This window comes from Salvelinus alpinus, chromosome 2, assembly GCF_045679555.1.
Source record: "Salvelinus alpinus chromosome 2, SLU_Salpinus.1, whole genome shotgun sequence".
Taxonomy (NCBI): Eukaryota; Metazoa; Chordata; class Actinopteri; order Salmoniformes; family Salmonidae; genus Salvelinus; species Salvelinus alpinus.
This window is the reverse complement of record NC_092087.1, coordinates 84,281,671-84,305,128: the sequence shown is the minus strand read 5'-3', so window position 1 is coordinate 84,305,128 and position 23,458 is coordinate 84,281,671. Positions and strand designations below refer to the sequence as shown.

Genomic DNA, 23,458 nt, shown 5'->3' with positions numbered 1-23,458 from the left:
GAGTTGCACCGTTTCCTTTTCAATTACGTGATGTTCCTCATTGAAAATTAGAGCTTGTAAACCTTTCAGAACATGAGGGAATCCTAACTGGCACCCTATTCCCTCTGGGCTCTGGTTTAAAGTAGTGCACTATATTGGGAATAGGGCACCATTTGGAACGCCAACCACGAGGGTCGGAGTCATCGTGAGGTTTCATTAATAAACCAGCAGAACTGAAAGGGTATCATTGGAGTGTTAAATTAGAACGGGATTTGTTTCTGAGTACTGTTGGGTCTGGTACCCAGAGAGAGTCTAGTCTATTAGACAGAAAACACATACACCAGTGGAGGCTGTTGAGGGGACGACGGCTCATAATAAAGGAGTCAATGGAATGTTATGGAAACCATGGAAACCAGGTGTTTGATGTGTTTGATACCATTCCACTGACTCCATTCCAACCATTATTATGAACCATATTCCCCTCAGCAGCCTCCACTGATACACACACAGACACACACATATATACACAGACACACACACACATATATACAAACACCACCATAACAAGAGGTAAACAAGAGCTGCAGGACTCATTAATTAATAACGATGAGTATTATTAGAGAGAGAGAGAACACCTCAGGCTGGTATTGCCACTGTATTGCAGTATGGCACTGCTGTGTGTGTGTGTGTGTGCCCCTCAGTAAAGCGTTGGGTGGGGTCAGAGATAGTTGTGGTGGCCTAGTCTGTAATTACAGCTATATAGCTGGAGCCAGTCTGTGCATGTGTGTGTGTGTGTGCATGTGCGAGTGATAGTGTGTGTGCCATTCTGTCTCATAGTGTAAAAACAAACTTCACTCTTTCAAAAAATGTCTTTAATACACAAAAACTTATAGAATATACTGTATAGAATATAAACATCAATAGTATTCATGTATAAAACAAATAGCACATGTACTTATAAACACACAATTTAGCACCCATCGATTTAGTTTTTTTAAGCACCAATTCACTGACATCATTCCTTGAGATTATAAAAGTTTACTAGCGTTAGTCTGATCAATCAATCAATCAATCAAAAATCTAAATAGTTATATTCCTAATTGTGCCTATATTCTAATTACCCAAAATTCATTAAGAAGCTCCTCGACTCCCTCTTGTTTATGACCCTGTTTTAGTCCAGATAGAAGTCGCCCTTAGGTACAGATCTAGGATCAGTTTTCCCTCACCCAATCCTATCCGTAATCATCATTAGGAAGGACAATGCAACAACGTCTCCTCTTGAACTAGTCCCCTGCTGACATCACCAAGTCAAGTCATTATCCAGTCATTAGGTAGAATAGTCTATGTAATATTATGTCAAATAGGGGGCGCTTATATTGGTCCTGTTTCACACATGTACAAGTGTGGTGGCCAGTGGGAATGTGTTTCTTACTTATCCCACTCCTCCTGAGACCCTCTCAGACAGTGGGGTTACAGACAGGGATCCGACATGATTGGGGTTGAGACCCTCTCAGACAGTGGGGTTACAGACAGGGATCCGACATGATTGGGGTTGAGACCCTCTCAGACAGTGGGGTTACAGACAGGGATCCGACATGATTGGGGTTGAGACCCTCTCAGACAGTGGGGTTACAGACAGGGATCCGACATGATTGGGGTTGAGACCCTCTCAGACAGTGGGGTTACAGACAGGGATCCGACATGATTGGGGTTGAGAGCCTCTCAGACAGTGGGGTTACAGACAGGGATCCGACATGATTGGGGTTGAGACTCTCTCAGACAGTGGGGTTACAGACAGGGATCCGACATGATTGGGGTTGAGAGCCTCTCAACGGCAGATCAACAGATTCAAACTAACAACCTTTTGGTTACCGGCCTAACGTTCTAACCTCTACCTGCCACCCTAAAAATCACTCTAACTCTATCTATTAAAGCTTCTACAAGGGAACAGAGAGAGAGAGAGAGAAGAGGGAGAGAGAGAGAGAAGAGGGAGAGGATTGAGAAAAAGAGAGAGATTATTTTGGAATTTGTGAGTGTAATATTTACTGTTCACTTTTTATTGTTAATTTCACTTTTGTTTATGCATTTTACTTGCTTTGGCAATGTAAACATGTCTCCCATGCTAATAAAGCCCCTTGAATTGAATTGTGAGAGTGAGAGTGAGTGAGTGAGAGAGAGAGAGAGAGAGAGAGAGAGAAAGAGAGAGTATAGTGGAGAAACTTGTTAAAGGTCTGTGTATGTCTGCAACTGTATCACTCCTGGAACACTGACAACTGGTGCTTTCATTAAAACAGCCAGCTGTGCTTTACAAACTATCCTTCTGATACACTGAGTAGGCAGCCTTTTCCCTTTAACAAACTGTAACTGGTTTATACTGTGTAACACAGTGAGGGGAATAGACAAACACTACAGCTAGGTTGGAGGTAGAAACCAGTGCTGTGTTACCCCCTGCCTTTGACCCTGTGTGATTAAGTCCCTGATACATGCATACCATTACTCAACCTCTATTTTATTTTCTCTCTCTCTCTCTGTCTCTCTCTCTGTCTCTCTCTCTCTCTGTCTCTCTCTCTCTCTCATTCCCTCTCTCGTTCTCTCTCTCCTTTCAGGCCCTCTCTGTGTGTGTTTGTGTTGGCAACAGCCTCTTAAGCGCGGTAGGTAAAATCCCTACATCCAACAAGCCTGCCAAGAAAGCCACACACACACAAACACACACACACACACACACACACACACACACACACACACACACACACACACACACACACACACACACACACACACACACACACACACACACACACACACACACACACACACACACACACACACACACACACACACACACACACACGTGTGGGCACGCCAAACACACAAAGAGAGAAGGCGAGCCAAGAAAGCTTCACTCCCCTCAACCTCAGGGGGGAGAAGCTTTAGAAAGCCCCAGGTTCTCCTCCCACACAATAAGATGTGCTGCTGTTACTGTTAGTCGTTGTTATCATGCAGCTCCTACTAATACACTGTGTCTGAAAGGAGGATCATTACCACATATTTACATATATCTGGTTTACTTTAGACCAGAGAATGTTCCCACAGGAAAAACAACGTTGATTTACATGAGACTCGGCAGCTCCTCCTCAGTTCTCTACTGTATGTTTACATTAGTTAGTTAGTTTACACTGGAAAGGGCCGATCTTTGAGATGTCCTATCTTGAGGGGTCGTGACCCCACTCTCCCATCTGGGATACATTCTCAGAGATGTTCTGCCTTACCCTTTCTATCTTTCTATTTCCCTCTCTCCTTCTCTCTCATGCGAATTCAGTCTCTTCAGTCTCCATTAACCCTTTTTTCCCTTTCTCTCATCCTCCTTCATTCTCTCTCCTTCTACCCCTTTTCACCCCCTATTTTTCTTTTCTCTCTACTATTCTCCTCTCCCTCTCTGTCTCCTTCTTCTCCCCCTCTTTCCCCTTCTCTCAGGGTAGTGTGGTCAGTCAGAGGTCTGGTTGTCATTAGCTTCCTGTTACTGACTTAAAGAAAAACAGCCCCGACAAAGAGAGACCGACAAAGAGAGAGAGAGAGAGAGAGAGAGAGAGAGAGAGAGAGAGCGAGAGAGAGGGACGGAGGATGAGAGAGAGAGAGAGGGACGGCCAGAGGATGAAAGAGAGAGAGATGGAGAGAGAGAGCAAGAGAGGGACTGAGGGAGAAGGAGAGAGACAGAGAGAGACAGAGATGGAGAGAGAGAGCAAGAGAGGGAGAGGAAGAGCAAGAGAGAGAGAGGGAGAGAGGAGAGAGAGCAAGAGGGAGAGAGGAGAGAGAGGGAGAGGAGAGAGAGAGGAGAGAGAGCGATAGCGAGGGTGTTAGAGAGAAAGCTGTGACTTACTTTGACGCAGGGGGAAATCGGACGTCATTGATGTCATTGAAAAATCTCGCTAACACTCTGCTTGAACCCTTCTCCAGAAACCTGTCTTGTAAACATGCCATGAGCATGATATAACATACGTCATAAACTGTCATAGCCTGTCATACCAACTGCTCCCAGCCGCCCTCCCATCTAAACCTTGAACTCTAACAGCAGTAACTGCAGGAGTTTTATCAACACTATTTCACAGGTAACATAACACCACAACTTACTTTATGGCTCATTTTATAGAGCATGGCGTTTATAGGATAGTGGGGCGATTCAAAGCTACTTTACTGTTTAGCTCAGATAGAGTAGTTCCTGTTATGAACTGGGTCCATGTCTTTAATGATGGTATAAAAGGCTCCAAGTGCTGCTAAATACAAGAGAACTACACAACCGCCTAATAGGACTAATAAAATGCATCTAGGAAGGAACATGAGTTCTGCTGCTTTTCACTTTTACTGTAGCCTGGTTCCAGATCTGTTTGTACTGTCTTGCAATGGTCATTGTCATGCCAAACAGCACAAACTGATCTTGGACCAGGCTAGGTTTACAGAGCTCGTCTACCAACAACTCTCAGAGGACTCCTTGAAAGTGCATCTGCATTCGTAGAGATGCGTAGGAAACAGAACGAGTGTTTGAACGAGGTTATAAATGGCTGTGTTTTGGGGCACAGGGGAAATACTAATAACCCAATCCACAAGGCTTTATGCTGTTCTGCCTCCTGGGTACAGCAAACCAACTGTGTCAACTTCTGCTCTGGGTTTTGAGTGATATCCAGGAACTAGGTACTTACAGTACAACAGCCACAGGATGTACATCACTATGGTACGCTATTAAATTGGCTACAGAGCTATTGACTAGGGAATTACACCACTAAAGTCTCTTCTAATTGGCTACAGAGCTATTGCCTAGGGAACTACACCAGTAAAGCCTATTCTAATTGGCTACATAGCTATCTAGTCATGGCCTAATACACTAGTTGGTCTCTCCTCTATCTCCAGTTTAGCCCCAGTCCCTGTGGACTGAGGAGGGAATTAGCAGTAATAGGAGAGATATGGTCGTCCATCTGGCAACCAATTCAACCATCACCATCCAAACCACATGTTGTTGATGTTTATCCTCTCTTCAGCTTTCAGTTGGGTTTTTCATTGGAGCTGTCAGACACAACTGATCATCCCAGACTGCACCCATATTCCCTACACAGTGCACTACTATGACATACTAGGACACACCTTATATTCCCTACACAGTGCACTACTATGACATACTAGGACACACCTTATATTCCCTACACAGTGCACTACTATGACATACTAGGACACGCCTTATATTCCCTACACAGTGCACTACTATGACATACTAGGACACGCCTTATATTCCCTATATAGTGCACTACTTTTGGCACCCTATTCCCCATGTATTGCACTACTAGGACATATTCAAATCTTGACAGTAATGAGGGGTTGTATACTCTAACGGTGGGAAACAGGCAGGGGTCAGGAGGTCAGGGTTTGACCTTTAACCTCTAGGTGAAAGATAGAATTCACCTGTTCAACTGACAATGGGGATTACTGGTTCTAGAAGGTCTGGTTGAGAATGGGTTTTACAAATGATTGTTTGGTTTGTATTTTTCTGATACAGTATGTGTTGTTTTGATACAATGGAATTAGGTATTTTCAGTTTCTGGTGGTAGAGGGTTAGGGTAAGCCCAGCCTGGATGCAGAACTTGTTCAAACTGCATTCAGCAACAGTACCTTAACAGTTCAGCTAAAACAAAGACCAACTGGCGCCCAGGCTAGTGACAAAACGTTTTAGGTAACAAAAATCTATACAAATATTTACATGTTACAAGCTGCTCTGCAGCTTAAAGTAAATCTCTATAAAAACACATAACAGTTATTAATATATATATATCAATACAATCTTGCATTACTTACTCAACAATCTCTATATTTTCATTTGATATGGCTGGCATTTTCTCCTTTTCCACTTTTAAAGCTTTCCTCGAGGTCACCATAGCAACAGTTCAATGCAGGGTCCATTCAAGTCTAGTCCCAAAACCAGCCTATGAGCAAAATATGTTGAAAAGACACTGAAAAGACATTGAAAATACATTTTGGTAAAAGAATATGTTGAAAAAACGTTGAAAAGGTTAAAAAGTTACGTAATTTCAACCAATTTTTCTCACTGGGACTACACAACACTGCATAGTGATCTCGATCTCATTGATTACTGCCCACAATCCTCCCCATTCAAAGTACCTGAGAGGAATACATCGTAAGGCAGAGGAAAACGTGTGTGCAGGTCATTTGTATCATTGGCTGCTTTAGGCACAACGGAAGGACAAACAAAATCTAACCCAGAGTTTCCATTTGGTGAGCACTGAAGGCACTGCAAAGGGACAACCAAAATCAAACCAGATTCCATTTGAATTTGGTGAGCACTGAGGGCTATATAGGCACAAGCAAAATCAAAAATCCAACACCGGCGCAAGTTCCCTCTCTCTTCTTTCCTCCTTTTCCATCACTGAACTTTGATAAAACAACCTAAATCCAACACAGAGTTTCCTCCCCCTCTTCCTCCACTCTGATCACTGGACACTAGGCGCCACCAGGTATCCATTAAAGGTAATATAGACATCCACGTCATCACTATAGACGGCGTTCTCCCTCTCCCTCTTGTAGAGCCTGACCCAGACCTCGTCGTTCAGCGCCAGGTCCATCATAACACTCTGACTCTGCATGATGGACCTCTCACTGGGTTGGGCGTACAGGATCACCTGCTCCTTGTCGTTGTGCATCAGGTGGAGGTAGGTCTCCTTGAAGTTCCACGTGTGAATGTTCACGTTGAAGAAGTAGATACCTGGGACAAAGCAGTAGAATTTACCTTCAGAGAAAGGAGGAGAAAGTGATTAGTTAGTGTTAGAGTCAGGTGTTCTAATGCTGGGCTGGAACAAAAACCTGCAAATATGTGATGTTGAAGAAGTTGATCCTGGGACGAAGCAGTAGAATTTACCTTGAGAAAAGAGAAAGTGTTGGAATCAGGTGTTTTATTATTATTAGTGCTGGGCTGGAACAAAAGCCTGCACCCTAGAGACATGGGAGTAGTAGTAGACGCCGCGGACGTAGCAGTAGAATTTACCTTGGAACATGTGGGAAAAAGTGTGTGGGGCCTCCTGAGTGGGGCAGTGGTCTAAGCCACTGCATCGTAGTGCTAGAGGCGTCACTACAGATCCGGGTTCGATACCTGGCTGTGTTGCAGCCGGCCGCGACCGGGAGACCCATGAGACGCCGCACAATTGACCCAGAGGTGTCCGGGTTAGGGGAGGGTTTTGCCGGCGGGGATGTCCTTCTCCCATCGCGCTCTACAGACTCCTGTGGCAGGCCGACCGCCTGCACGCTGACACGGTCGCCAGCTGTACAGTGTTTCCTCCGACACATTGGTGCGGCTGGCTTCCGGGTTAAGCGAGCAGAGTGTCAAGAAGCAGTGCGGCTTGTCAGGGCCATGTTTCGGAGGACGCATGGCTCTCGACCTTCGCCTCTCCCGAGTCCGTACGGGAGTTGCAGCAATTGGACAAGACTGTAACTACCAAATGGATATCACGAAATTTGAAAGAAAAAGAGGTAAAAAAAATAAAGTACAAAATAAAATGTGTGTGTGTGTGTGTGTGTGTGTGTGTGTGTGTGTGTGTGTGTGTGTGTGTGTGTGTGTGTGTGTGTGTGTGTGTGTGTGTGTGTGTGTGTGTGTGTGTGTGTGTGTGTGTGTGTGTGTGTGTGTTTCCTCCTTGTGGTTCTTCAATTACCTTTGAACATGTTGAAGTGCTCGTAGAGGTTGACGAACACCGTGTCAAACACCAGGGCCTGGTAGTAGTCTATACTGTGGAGGGATTTACGTCTCCCTACAGAGAAGGAGGAGTGCTGCGACTTACAGGCATCTCCCGGGGCGCCCGCTTGGCCCTTAGTCCCTTGAGGACCCATGGGACCCCGGTAACCATGGGGACCTTCTTTACCGTTTTTCCCTGGCATGCCTTTATCTCCTCTGTCACCTTTATCACCTGGGGAGGGAAAGAGAAAGAACATATGTAGACTAGATCTATCTGAGATGAGCAAGGACATACCTCTCTTCTGCTGTGTGTGTGTGTGTGTGTGTGTGTGTGCTCCCTTATCCGAGGGCTTAGTGGATTTTCCACACCCATTGACCATATATGGACGTCTCTGATGCTTTCACCACATGATCTGAACAGGCCCCTTCTTGTCTAGGTCCTGTTTAAATGATCATGCTGTAGATACAGTAGCCTCTTAGCACACATGTGAGGTCAGTATTCTTCCTGATGTCTAGATAGTGATGGTTAGGGTTAGAATAGTGTAAACTGATCCTAGATCTGTAGTTAAGCCTTCAAGCCATCAGTAGGACAAGAATTTGAAGAGCATCTGGACATTGTGCTTTATAATAACCAATACCACTTTTAGAGAGTCATTTCTCCATATATTTAGACTTAGTTAGCGACTCCATATACAGTTGCAAGAAAAGGTATGTGAACCCTTTGGAATTACCTGGATTCTACATAAATTGGTCAAAAAATGTGATCTGATCTTCCTCTAAGTCACAACAATAGACAAACACAGTGTGCTTAATATACTAATAACACACAAATTATTGTATTTTTCTTGTCTATATTGAATACTTAATTTAAACATTCACAGTGTAGGTTGGAAAAAGTATGTGAACCCCTAAGCTAAAAACCAAAAACGAATTGGAGTCAAGATTTTGATAACCTGGAGTCCAATCAATGAGATGAGATTCGAGACGTTGGTTAGAGCTGCCCTGCAATATAAAAAACACTCACAAAATGTGAGTTTGCTATTCCCATGAAGCATTACCTGATGTGAACCATGCCTCGAACAAAAGAGATCTCAGAAGACCTAAGATAAAGAATTGCTGACTTGCCTAAAGCTGGAAAGGGTTACAAAAGTATCTCTAAAAGCCTTGATGTTCATCAGTCCACGGTAAGACAAATTATCTATAAATGGAGAAAGTTCAGCACTCCCTAGGAGTGGCCATCCTGCAGAAATGACTGCAAGATTACAGTGCAGAATGCTCAATGAGGTTAAGAAGAATCCTAGAGTGTCAGCTAAAGACTTACAGAAATCTCTGGAACATGCTAACATCTCTGTTGACGAGTTTACGATATGTAAAACACTAAACAAGAATGGTGTTCGTGGGAGGACACCACGGAAGAAGCCACTGCTGTCCATAAAACCATTGCTGCACGTCTGAAGTATGCAAAAGAGCATCTGGATGTTCCACAGCGCTACTGGCAGAATATTCTGTGGACAGATGAAACTAAAGTTGAGTTGTTTGGAAGGAACACATAACACTATGTGTGGAGAAAAAAAGGCACAGCACACCAACATCAAAACCTCATTCCAACTGTAAAGTATGGTGGAGGGAGCATCAGGGTTTGGGGCTGCTTTGCTGCCTCAGGGCCTGGACAGCTTGCTATCATCGACGGAAAAATGAATTCCCATCAAGACATTTTTGCAGGAGAATGTTAGGCTATCTGTCCGCCAGTTGAATCTCAACAGAAGTTGGGTGATGCAACAGGACAACGACCCAAAACACAGAAGTGGCTTCAGCAGAAGAAAATACTCCTTCTGGAGTGGCCCAGTCAGAGTCCTGACCGCAACCCGATTGAGATGCTGTAGCATGACATCGAGAGCAGTTCACACCAGACATTCCAAGAATATTGCTCAACTGAAACAGTTTTGTAAAGAGGAATGGTCCAAAATTCCTCCTGACCGTTGTGCAGGTCTGATCCACAACTACAGAAAACGTTTGGTTGAGGTTATTGCTGCCAGGAGTGTCAACCGGTTATTAAATCCAAGAGTTCACATACTCTTTCCACCCTGCACTGTGAATGTTTACACAGTGTGTTCAGTAAAGACATGAAAATGTATAATTGTTTGTGAGTTATTAGTTTAAGCAGACTATATTTATCTATTGTTGTGACTTAGATGAAGATCAGATAAAATTTGATGACCAATTTATGCAGAAATCCAGGTAATTACAAAGGGTTCACATACTTTTCCTTGCTACTGTATATATATATATATACGCCGCCAAACTTACCCTAGCAAAATTGACTATCCTACTGATCCTCGACTTCGGCGATGTCATCTACAAAATAGCTTCCAATACTCTACTCAGCAAACTAGATGCAGTTTATCATAATGCCATCTGTTTTGTTACTAAAACACCTTATACCACCCACCACTGCGACCTGTATGCTCTAGTCGGCTGGCCCTCGCTACATATTCGTCGCCAGACCCACTGGCTCCAGGTCATCTATAAGTCCATGCTAGGTAAAGCTCCGCCTTATCTCAGTTCACTGGTCCTGATAACAACACCCACCCGTAGCACGCGCTCCAGCAGGTATATCTCACTGATCATCCCAAAAGCCAACACCTCATTTGGCCGCCTTTCCTTCCAGTTCTCTGCTGCCTGTGACTGGAACGAATTGCAAAAATCGCTGAAGTTGGAGACTTTTATTTCCCTCACCAACTTTAAACATCTGCTATCTGAGCAGCTAACCGATCGCTGCAGCTGTACATAGTCCATCTGTAAACAGCCCACCGAATTTACCTACCTCATCCCCTTACTGTTTTTATTTATTTACTTTCCTGCTCTTTTGCACACCAGTATCTCTACTTGCACATGATCATCTGATGATTTATCACTCCAGTGTTAATCTGCTAAATTGTAATTATTCGCTCCTATGGCCTATTTATTGCCTACCTCCTCATGCCTTTTGCACACAATGTATATAGACTCATTTTCCCCCCTACTGTGTTATTGACTTGTTTATGGTTTACTCCATGTGTAACTCTGTGTTGTTGTCTGTTCACACTGCTATGCTTTATCTTGGCCAGGTCGCAGTTGTAAATGAGAACTTGTTCTCAACTAGCCTACCTGGTTAAATAAAGGTGAAATAAAAAATAAAAAAATAAAAAAATATATACACAGTGGGGAGAACAAGTATTTGATACACTGCCGATTTTGCAGGTTTTCCTACTTACAAAGCATGTAGAGGTCTGTAATTTTTATCATAGGTACAATTCAACTGTGAGAGACGGAATCTAAAACAAAAATCCAGAAAATCACATATGTCGTCTTCATATAGTGAGTCTCTATATATATAGTTAGTCTCTATATATATATATAGTTAGTCTCTATATATAAAATCTTTACCAAGTTAGTCTCTATATATATTGTCTTCATATAGTTAGTCTATATACAGTGGGGCAAAAAAGTATTTAGTCAGCCACCAATTGTGCAAGTTCTCCCACTTAAAAAGATGAGAGAGGCCTGTAATTTTCATCATAGGTACACTTCAACTATGACAGACAAAATGAGAAAAGAAATCCAGAAAATCACATTGTAGGATTTTTTATGAATTTATTTGCAAATTATGGTGGAAAATAAGTATTTGGTCACCTACAAACAAGCAAGATTTCTGCAGATCTACAGGCCTCTCTCATCTTTTTAAGTGGGAGAACTTGCACAATTGGTGGCTGACTAAATACTTTTTTGCCCCACTGTATGTATAGTCTTCATATAGTTAGTCTCTATATATATTGTCTTTATATAGTTAGTCTCTATATATATATAGTATTTATATAGTTAGTCTCTATATATATAGTCTTTATATAGTTAGACTTAGTTAGCTACAGTTAGTATTTATATATACACTGCTCAAAAAAATAAAGGGAACACTTAAACAACACAATGTAACTCCAAGTCAATCACACTTCTGTGAAATCAAACTGTCCACTTAGGAAGCAACACTGATTGACAATAGATTTCACATGCTGTTGTGCAAATGGAATAGACAAAAGGTGGAAATTATAGGCAATTAGCAAGACACCCCCAATAAAGGAGTGATTCTGCAGGTGGTGACCACAGACCACTTCTCAGTTCCTTGCTTCCTGGCTGATGTTTTGGTCACTTTTGAATGCTGGCGGTGCTCTCACTCTAGTGGTAGCATGAGACGGAGTCTACAACCCACACAAGTGGCTCAGGTAGTGCAGTTCATCCAGGATGGAACATCAATGCGAGCTGTGGTAAAAAGGTTTGCTGTGTCTGTCAGCGTAGTGTCCAGAGCATGGAGGCGCTACCAGGAGACAGGCCAGTACATCAGGAGACGTGGAGGAGGCCGTAGGAGGGCAACAACCCAGCAGCAGGACCGCTACCTCCGCCTTTGTGCAAGGAGGTGCACTGCCAGCGCCCTGCAAAATGACCTCCAGCAGGCCACAAATGTGCATGTGTCTGCTCAAACGGTCAGAAACAGACTCCATGAGGGTGGTATGAGGGCCCGACGTCCACAGGTGGGGGTTGTGCTTACAGCCCAACACCGTGCAGGACGTTTGGCATTTGCCAGAGAACACCAAGATTGGCAAATTCGCCACTGGCGCCCTGTGCTCTTCACAGATGATAGCAGGTTCACACTGAGCACATGAGCACATGTGACAGACGTGACAGAGTCTGGAGACACCGTGGAGAACGTTCTGCTGCCTGCAACATCCTCCAGCATGACCGGTTTGGCGATGGGTCAGTCATGGTGTGGGGTGGCATTTCTTTGTGGGGCCGCACAGCCCTCCATGTGGTCGCCAGAGGTAGCCTGACTGCCATTAGGTACCGAGATGAGATCCTCAGACCCCTTGTGAGACCATATGCTGACACATGCACATTTGTGGCCTGCTGGAGGTCATTTTGCAGGGCGCTGGCAGTGCACCTCCTTGCACAAAGGCGGAGGTAGCGGTCCTGCTGCTGGGTTGTTGCCCTCCTACGGCCTCCTCCACGTCTCCTGATGTACTGGCCTGTCTCCTGGTAGCGCCTCCATGCTCTGGACACTACGCTGACAGACACAGCAAACCTTTTTACCACAGCTCGCATTGATGTTCCATCCTGGATGAACTGCACTACCTGAGCCACTTGTGTGGGTTGTAGACTCCGTCTCATGCTACCACTAGAGTGAGAGCACCGCCAGCATTCAAAAGTGACCAAAACATCAGCCAGGAAGCATAGGAACTGAGAAGTGGTCTGTGGTCACCACCTGCAGAATCACTCCTTTTTTGGGGGTGTCTTGCTAATTGCCTATAATTTCCACCTTTTGTCTATTCCATTTGCACAACAGCATGTGAAATGTATTGTCAATCAGTGTTGCTTCCTAAGTGGACAGTTTGATTTCACAGAAGTGTGATTGACTTGGAGTTACATTGTGTTGTTTAAGTGTTCCCTTTATTTTTTTGAGCAGTGTATATAGTTTTTATATAGTTAGTCTCTGTATATATAGTCTTTATATAGTTAGTCTCTATATATATAGTTAGTCTCTCTATATAGTATTTATATAGTTAGTCTCTATATATATATAGTTAGTCTCTATATATAGTATTTATATAGTTAGCCTCTATATATATAGTTAGTCTATATATATATAGTCTTCATATAGTTAGTCTCTATATATATAGTTAGTCTCTATATATAGTCTTTATATAGTTAGTCTCTATATATAGTGTTAGTCTCTATATATAGTATTAATATAGTTAGTCTATATATATATATAGTTAGTCTCTATATATATTGTCTTTATATAGTTAGTCTCTATATATATAGTTAGTCTATATATATAGTATTTATATAGTTAGTCTCTATATATATAGTTAGTCTCTATATATATAGTATTCATATAGTTAGTCTCTATATATATAGTATTTATATAGTTAGTCTCTATATATATAGTTAGTCTCTATATATATAGTATTCATATAGTTAGTCTCTATATATAGTCTTTATATAGTTAGTCTCTATATATATAGTTAGTCTCTATATATATAGTTAGTCTATATATATATAGTCTTTATATAGTTAGTCTCTATATATATAGTTAGTCTCTATATATATAGTTAGTCTCTATATATAGTCTTTATATAGTTAGTCTCTATATATATAGTATTCATATAGTTAGTCTCTATATATATAGTTAGTCTCTATATATATAGTATTTATATAGTTAGTCTCTATATATATAGTTAGTCTCTATATATATAATATTTATATAGTTAGTCTCTATATATATAGTTAGTCTCTATATATATAGTTAGTCTCTATATATATAGTTAGTCTCTATATATATAGTATTTATATAGTTAGTCTCTATATATATAGTATTTATATAGTTAGTCTCTATATATATAGTATTTATATAGTTAGTCTCTATATATATAGTCTTCATACAGTTAGCTAGTGCCTCTTTTCTAACTAAACTGGGTTGTTGCAGTGTATTAATATCAATCCTCTCACACACTGCACTGCTTGATTATATGAGGGTGTGTGGGTGTGTATTTATCTGTGTGTGTGTTTTCAGCCACATCATCAGGTTCAGTGCCAGGTGAATACTGCCTTCTGGGAGCCTCCCTCCCTCCCTCCCTCCCTCCCTCCCTCCCTCCCTCTAAACAAGGATTTCATTTAATCTAGAGTTTTTTTAGATGGTGTGCGTGTGCATGTCCATGTGTGTGCCACGCTTCTAAGTGAGAGAAACGTAACTTCCTGTTGTTTTTGGGATAGGGTCAGGGGTCAGCTAAACCTGACATGGAATCTCTATCACAGAACACAGATTAAACCATACCCACACACAAACACACACCAGATGAAACAATACATTACATACATGTCTCCTGGACTATTTTAGAGGGATAAGGCTTAGAAATTTAACACAATGCCTTAATATCTGAAGAGTGTGTCTGTGTGTGTGTGTGTGTGTGTGTGTGTGTGTTCGGTTTGATTCCCTGTGCATTCTGTGTGTGTTCTTTGTTCTTTAAGAACGTTGGCCTGGCTGATTACTGATCATGCCAAGTGTCTTCTTTTCAATAAGCTGTCACATCCTGATAAAGGCTGGTTCTGGAGGACTGGCTGGGGAAACATTGCTCTAAGGCAATGCCTATATCTCATCTTGTCTGCTGGGATGTTTCTCTGTACTGTACCTTTGAGGTTGGTCATCTAAGATACTGATAATGTACTGGTGTGTGTGTGTGTGTGTGTGTGTGTGTGTGTGTGTGTGTGTGTGTGTTGTCCCTTACCTTTGAGTATGGTCATGTTGATGTAGGTGTGGACCTCTGGCGTGGCGGCGGCGTGGTTGGCAGGGCGTGCAGCAGAGGATTCTGGGGGCTGCAGGGGGTCGCAGCATCGTCTGCATAGTCTTGGGGGAGGTCTGGAGGGGGAGGGGATGGACGAGGCCAGGGGGAGGAGCAATAGGACGGACAGACACACCCCCAACATGATGACCACACCTGCGGGAGAGAGAGATAGGGAAAGCGAAAGGGAGGGAGGGAAATAGGGAGGGAGGGAGGGAAGAAGAGAGAGAGAGAGAGAGAGATGTGGGGAGAGAGAAGGTAAGGTAATGAGTGAGATCAGGGACAGCTGGATGTGTTGGTATTGGCTCATGTACGGGCCATGATCACTTCTCTTTAGTGTGTGTGTGTGTGTGTGTGTGTGTGTGTGTGTGTGTGTGTGTGTGTGTGTGTGTGTGTGTGTGTGTGTGTGTGTGTGTGTGTGTGTGTCTCACTCAACCTACCTGCTCATGCTCACACCTGCACTGTATTAAACATCAAAACATTACCACCGTATTACCACATCCCCTCTGTACATGTAAACATTACCACCGTATTACCACATCCACTCTGTACATGTAAACATTACCACCCTATTACCACATCCACTCTGTACATGTAAACATTACCACCGTATTACCACATCCACTCTGTACATGTAAACATTACCACTGTATTACCACATCCACTCTGTACATGTAAACATTACCACCGTATTACCACATCCACTCTGTACATGTAAACATTACCACCATACTACCACATCCACTCTGTACGTGTAAACATTACCACTGTATTACCACATCCACTCTGTACATGTAAACATTACCACCGTATTGCCACATCCACTCTGTACATATAAACATTACCACCGTATTACCACATCCACTCTGTACATGTAAACATTACCACCGTATTACCACATCCACTCTGTACATGTAAACATTACCACTGTATTACCACATCCACTCTGTACGTGTAAACATTACCACTGTATTACCACATCCACTCTGTACATGTAAACATTACCACCGTATTACCACATCCACTCTGTACATGTAAACATTACCACTGTATTACCTCATCCCCTCTCTACATGTAAACATTACCACCGTATTACCACATCCACTCTGTACATGTAAACATTACCACCGTATTACCACATCCCCTCTGTACATGTAAACATTACCACCGTATTACCACATCCACTCTGTACATATAAACATTACCACTGTATTACCACATCCACTCTGTACATATAAACATTACCACCGTATTACCACATCCACTCTGTACATGTAAACATTACCACAGTATTACCACATCCACTCTGTACTTATAAACATTACCACTGTATTACCACATCCACTCTGTACATGTAAACATTACCACTGTATTACCACATCCACTCTGTACATGTAAACATTACCACTGTATTACCACATCCCCTCTGTACATGTAAACATTACCACCGTATTACCACATCCACTCTGTGCATGTAAACATTACCACTGTATTACCACATCCACTCTGTACATGTAAACATTACCACTGTATTACCACATCCCCTCTGTACATGTAAACATTACCACCGTATTACCACATCCACTCTGTACATATAAACATTACCACCGTATTACCACATCCCCTCTGTACATGTAAACATTACCACTGTATTACCACATCCCCTCTGTACATGTAAACATTACCACCGTATTACCACATCCACTCTGTACATATAAACATTACCACTGTATTACCACATCCACTCTGTACATGTAAACATTACCACCGTATTACCACATCCACTCTGTACATGTAAACATTACCACTGTATTACCACATCCACTCTGTACATGTAAACATTACCACTGTATTACCACATCCCCTCTGTACATGTAAACATTACCACCGTATTACCACATCCACTCTGTGCATATAAACATTACCACTGTATTACCACATCCACTCTGTACATGTAAACATTACCACTGTATTACCACATCCACTCTGTACATGTAAACATTACCACCGTATTACCACATCCCCTCTGTACATGTAAACATTACCACTGTATTACCACATCCCCTCTGTACATGTAAACATTACCACCGTATTACCACATCCACTCTGTACATGTAAACATTACCACTGTATTACCACATCCACTCTGTACATGTAAACATTACCACCGTATTACCACATCCCCTCTGTACATGTAAACATTACCACCGTATTACCACATCCACTCTGTACATGTAAACATTACCACTGTATTACCACATCCCCTCTGTACATGTAAACATTACCACCGTATTACCACATCCACTCTGTACATGTAAACATTACCACCGTATTACCACATCCACTCTGTACTTATAAACATTACCACTGTATTACCACATCCCCTCTGTACATGTAAACATTACCACCGTATTACCACATCCCCTCTGTACATATAAACATTACCACTATATTACCACATCCACTCTGTACATGTAAACATTACCACCGTATTACCACATCCACTCTGTACATGTAAACATTACCACTGTATTACCACATCCCCTCTGTACTCACTCACTCACTCACTCACTCACACTCTCTCTCTCTCTCTCTCTCTCTCTCTCTCTCACACTCTCACACTCTCTAATTTGATTCTGGCATCAGGCCTGGGTTGACACACTGGAGGTCCTAGACAGCCAATCACTTTGTGTGTTACATCATTGGTCAGGGAGGTAGAGAGAGGGAGCAGGGTTGGTGGAAAGAGAAGGGGGGAAGGGAGAGAGTGAGAGAGTCAGAGAGTCAGAGAGAGAGAAAGAGAGAAGAGACCGGTTAATTCTAGACGAGACGCAGCTTTCCATAACTCTAAATACTTGAGTCTTTGTGCATTTAACTTCTAATCTGATCAAATAAAAAAGTTCACAAGCATTTTTCCAGTACCAGTGAGTTCCTTGGCTTTAACTAAAGCAGGTTAAATATCTTGAAGTCCCTGAACTGCAGGAGTAATCGAGACTGAAGCTTATAGGAGAACGTATTGTCCATGTAAGAGAGTTATGGGTTCTAATAGTAAACTCAGCCCACATTAGAGTTGTCCCTGTCTGGTCAAGATGCAAAGTCAGAAGCCTTGCCTAGCTCTACAATTCATCTTCTTAAAATCTGATTTGAAACCTAACCCTAACCACACTGCTAACCTGTTCCCATACCTTTTTACTATATAGACAATATAGACTTTGCAGCTTGGCCGTCTAGTGAGAACATCAGAGGCAGGCTAAGTTTTCTCACTTCCTTGGTGTCTGAATGATCTGGTCACATCAGGAGGTATCAGTGAGACATGAACACTAAGTAGCATCACAAACCGTTACCTGAATAAACCTGGTACTTCCTGCTTGAGGAGAGGAGAGGTGAGAAACCCACTTGGATTTCACTACTGACATTTACGACCAGTTTGAGTCCACAGTATTTAGAGAAGGGTTTGGCTCGGGGGTTGAGAGAGACACATGTTGAGAGTTTAGAGTTGGACAACACTGTAGAGGATGGATTAGAGGAAGGGAGAGAGAGAGAGCGAGAATGGATGAGTGTGTATGTGTGTAGGGGAGTATGTGTGCATGCAAGCATGTGCATTTACTGTATGTATGTGCGTGCGCGTGTCCGTGTGCAAGCACTATGTGTGTGCGTGTGTGTGTGTGTGTGTGTGTGTGTGTGTGTGTGTGTGTGTGTGTGTGTGTGTGTGTGTGTGTGTGTGTGTGTGTGTGTGTGTGTGTGTGTGTGTGTGTGTGTGTGTGTGTGTGTGTGTGTGTGTGTGTGTGTGTGTGTGTGTGAATCAGAGCGATAGGGCCAAAGAGGAAATCCCTGGTGTTTTACACAACTCCTGGAATGTTAACAATCTTTAAAAAGACGGATCAATGGTGAGAATGATGGATGGATGAAAGGATGACGAGAAAGAAGGGAGGAAGCTTTAGTTTCCCTCTGTGGGAAGTTATGAGATAACCTACGTTTTACAGTTTGATCATTCCCTGCTGGGCACGATGGCGTGCCAATATTGATCAACAGTAACACTAGTACCAAAATAACAGTACTGACAGAGTTCACATTTTTATTTTACAGTATTAGAAACAGAGAGAGAAAATGAGTCCAGGTGATTGAGACTGTCAGTCATTGAAGAACCCAATAGTTCAAGATCTCATTATCCACCACACATTTCTTTTAAAGCTGTTTTTGCAAAACAGTGGCCGGGCCCCTGCTTTGTTGTTGTTGGAATCGCAGATTGACCTTTTAAATGTCTTTGGCATCTGTCATCATACTTTAAAGTAATCAGTTATAAATAACTTAATACGTTATAGGTCAGTAGCTTGACTATAGCCTACTTAGGCTACAGTTCAGCCAAGTTCAAAAGACAACAAATAATATACATATATTTTTTTTTACATCAAATGCAAATGTACCGTGTTGTATGCAAATATTTGTATAGCCTACTGAATATGTTGTTCGTATGTGCATTGTATGTGTTATTCTGTCAACATTGTAGAATTGACCCAGAGAGAGAGAACGCCTACAGTACCCGGTAGTCTTTCTGTCAGAATGGATTCATTATAGCAGCCACGTCTACAGACGCACAGCTTACATTTATATGGAACACATCCTTATACAAAAAGCCGAAGAAAATAACTACTTGTAGCAACGTGCATCTTCGAAAATATTATTCTAGTTCCCATTCAGGCGCAAATGCACAGAACACTGCTGAGTTGGCTTCTGTTGCGAGTAACTTATTTCCAACGGGGGAATAAAATACATTCAATGGGGAAGCAAGCGGCAGAAAGACGTGTTCTGCATCCGCGTGCATTCATGGAAACAATTAGTTGACTTGTCAGCAATAGATATAACAATGTCATTATACAGTTTCCATTTGACAAAGTCCTGATTCACTTACCTTGAGTTCCTGCTGGCGATGCTCGCGAATGTATTGGTGTTGAGGACCAGCTGTGCGCGAGGAAAATGTTGTAACGGGGTAAGAAACTTTACTCAGCCTCTCTCTCTCCTAAACGTAGATTGCTTGCCTCCACCTCCCTCCCTGTCTTCTCTCCCTCCTCGCTGATGATAACTCATCCTCCCGTTCTCTCCTCTCTCGATGACTCCCTCCCTCCATCCCTCCACCCCTCCCTAAAGTACACATCCACTACTAAGACAAGTCTGCAGTGTACTACTCTCTGTCAGAGTAGTTCAGCTGTACACTAAACCTCCATCAGAGCTCATTTACCATCTTCTTTATCATATGTTCTTCACTTTCTTCTTCGTCCCTGTCTGCCAAGTAGACTCTTGGAGTCTATGCGTTCGTATTTTTGTGCCAGTTATAACATTTACCTCTTTAACTCAGGGCTCCCGAGCGGTCTGAGGCACTGCATCTCAGCGCTAGAGGAGTCACTACAGACCCTGGTTCAGCGGTCTGAGGCACTGCATCTCAGCGCTAGAGGAGTCACTACAGACCCTGGTTCAGCGGTCTGAGGCACTGCATCTCAGCGCTAGAGGAGTCACTACAGACCCTGGTTCAGCGGTCTGAGGCACTGCATCTCAGTGGTAGAGGAGTCACTACAGACCCTGGTTCAGCGGTCTGAGGCTGTCACGCCCTGGCCTTAGTTATCTTTGTTTTCTTTATTATTTTAGTTAGGTCAGGTTGTGACATGGGGAATGTATGTGTTTCTGGATTGTCTAGGGGTTTTGTATGTTAAATGGGTCAGTTACTTGTCTAGGTGTTTGTATGTCTATGGCTGCCTAGATTGGTTCTCAATTAGAGGCAGCTGTGGTTCATTGTCTCTGATTGAGAGCCATATTTAAGGCAGCCATAGGCATTGGGTTTTGTGGGTAATTGTCTATGTAGAACGTTTGTAGCTTTTGTATTGCACTTACGTTTGTAGCTTCACGGTCGTTTGTTGTTTTGTTTAGTTTTGTTTTAAGTGTTCGTTTTCGTGTTTCACTCATCTCTAATAAAAGAGAATGTATTTTTCACACGCTGCGCCTTGGTCCACTCATTATCCTCAGGACGATCGTGACAGAATTACCCACCAGAACGGGACCAAGCAGCGTGTTAAGCAGCAGCAGGAGCAGCGCATAAAGGATTCTTGGACTTGGGAGGAGATACTGGAAGGTAAGGGACCTTGGACTCAACTGGGAGAATATCGCCTCCCTCATGAAGAGCTGGAGGCAGCTAAAGCCGAGAGGAGGCGATATGAGGAGGCAGCACGGAAGCAAGGCTGGAAGCCCGAGAGTAAAACCCAAACATTTCTTGGGGGGGGGCTACAAGGGAGTGTGGCGAAGTCAGGTAGGAGACCTGCGCCAACTCCCCGAGCGTGGAGCGCGAAAGTTCGGGCAGACACCGTGTTATGCGGTAGAGCGCACAGTGTCTCCTGTACGTGTGCATAGCCCGGTGCAGGTTATTCCACCTCCCCGCACTGGCAGGGCTAGATTGAGTATTGAGCCGGATGTCATGAAGCCGGCCCAATGCATCTGGCCTCCAGTGCGTCTCCTCGGGCCGGCATACATGGCACCAGCCTTAAGCATGGTGTCCCCGGTTCGCCTACACAGCCCAGTGCGGGTTATTCCACCTCCCCGCACTGGTCGGGCTACGGGGAGCATACAACCAGGTAAGGTTGGGCAGGCTCAGTGCTCAAGGGAGCCAGTATGCCTGCACGGTCCGGTATTTCCGGCGCCACCTCCCCGCCCCAGCCCAGTACCACCAGTGCCTACACCACGCACCAGGCTTCCAGTGTGTCTCCAGAGCCCTGTTCCTCCTCCACGCACTCGCCCTATGGTGCGTGTCTCCAGCCCGGTACCACCAGTTCCGGCACCACGCACCAAGCCTCCTGTGCGTCTCCAGAGTCCTGTGCGTCCTGTTGCTGCTCCCCGCACTAGCCCTGAGATGCGTGTCCCCAGCCCGGTACCACCAGTGCCGGCACCACGCACTAGGCCTAATGTACGTCTCCAGGGTCCAGTATGCCCTGTTCCTTCTCCCCGCACTAGCCTTCAGGTGCGTGTCCCCAGCCCGGTACCACCAGTTCCGGCACCACGCACCAGGCCTACAGTGCGCCTCAGCCGGCCAGAGTCTGCCGTCTGCCCAGCGGCGCCTGAACTGCCCGTCTGCCCAACGCCGTCTGAGCTGTTCGTCTGCCAAGCGCCGCCTGAACTGCCCGTCTGTCCTGAGCCTTCAAAGCCGCCCGTCTGTCCTGAGCCTTCAAAGCCGCCCGTCTGTCCTGAGCCTTCAAAGCCGCCCGTCTGTACTGAGCCTTCAAAGCCGCCCGTCTGTCCTGAGCCTTCAAAGCCGCCCGTCTGTCCTAAGCCTTCAGAGCCGTCCGCCAGACAGGAGCCGCTAGAGCCGTCCGCCAGACAGGAGCCGCTAGAGCCTTCCGCCAGACAGGAGCAGCCAGAGCCTTCCGCCAGACAGGAGCAGCCAGAGCCTTCCGCCAGACAGGAGCAGCCAGAGCCTTCCGCCAGACAGGAGCAGCCAGAGCCGTCAGCCAGCCATGAGCAGCCAGAGCCGCCAGCCAGCCATGAGCAGCCAGAGTCGCCAGCCAGCCATGAGCAGCCAGAGTCGCCAGCCAGCCATGAGCAGCCAGAGTCGCCAGCCAGCCATGAGCAGCCAGAGCCGTCATCCAGTCATGACCAGCCAGAGCCGTCATCCAGCCATGACCAGCCAGAGCCGTCATCCAGCCATGACCAGCCAGAGCCGTCATCCAGCCATGACCAGCCAGAGCCGTCATCCAGCCATGACCAGCCAGAGCCGTCATCCAGCCATGACCAGCCAGAGCCGTCATCCAGCCATGAGCAGCCAGAGCCGTCATCCAGCCATGACCAGCCAGAGCCGTCATCCAGCCATGACCAGCCAGAGCCGTCATCCAGCCATGACCAGCCAGAGCCGTCATCCAGCCATGACCAGCCAGAGCCGTCATCCAGCCATGAGCAGCCAGAGCCGTCATCCAGCCATGAGCAGCCAGAGCCGTCATCCAGCCATGAGCAGCCAGAGCCATCCGCCAGCCATGAGCAGCCAGAGCCTTCCGCCAGCCATGATCTGCCAGAGCCGTCAGCCAGCCATGACCAGCCAGAGCCGTCAGCCAGCCATGACCAGCCAGAGCCGTCAGCCAGCCATGATCTGCCAGAGCCGCCAATCAGCCAGGATCGGCCAGAGCCGTCATCCAGCCATGACCAGCCAGAGCCGCCAGCCAGCCAGGATCTGCCAGAGCCGCCAGTCAGCCAGGATCTGCCAGAGCCGCCAGTCAGCCAGGATCTGCCAGAGCCGCCAATCAGCCAGGATCTGCCAGAACCGCCAATCAGCCAGGATCTGCCAGAGCCGCCAATCAGCCAGGATCTGCCAGAGCCGCCAGCCAGCCAGGATCTGCCAGAGCCGCCAGTCAGCCAGGATCTG

The 23,458-nt window shown here is 44.7% G+C and overlaps 2 protein-coding genes across 2 annotated transcripts in view; one reads left to right on the top strand and one right to left on the bottom strand.

Moving 5' to 3' along the window:
* The window catches only part of LOC139567984 (transmembrane protease serine 6), a 16,842-nt gene extending 16,624 nt beyond the window's left edge, over positions 1-218 (top strand). Inside the window, exon 18 of the mRNA XM_071389630.1 lies at positions 1-218. This exon is cut by the window's left edge and continues 776 nt beyond it. The gene's annotated coding sequence lies outside the window, so the exon portion shown is untranslated.
* A 6,184-nt stretch (positions 219-6,402) lies between these two features.
* Positions 6,403-20,138, bottom strand: c1qtnf6b (C1q and TNF related 6b). The gene is made up of 4 exons (XM_071389631.1): positions 19,976-20,138; positions 15,016-15,225; positions 7,683-7,934; positions 6,403-6,766 (listed from the first exon to the last, which is right to left on the bottom strand). Exons 2-4 carry the CDS (start codon positions 15,212-15,214, stop codon positions 6,471-6,473), a joined length of 747 nt encoding a protein of 248 aa, XP_071245732.1. The 5' UTR covers positions 15,215-15,225; positions 19,976-20,138; the 3' UTR covers positions 6,403-6,470.
* Between the last annotated feature and the right edge of the window lie 3,320 nt (positions 20,139-23,458).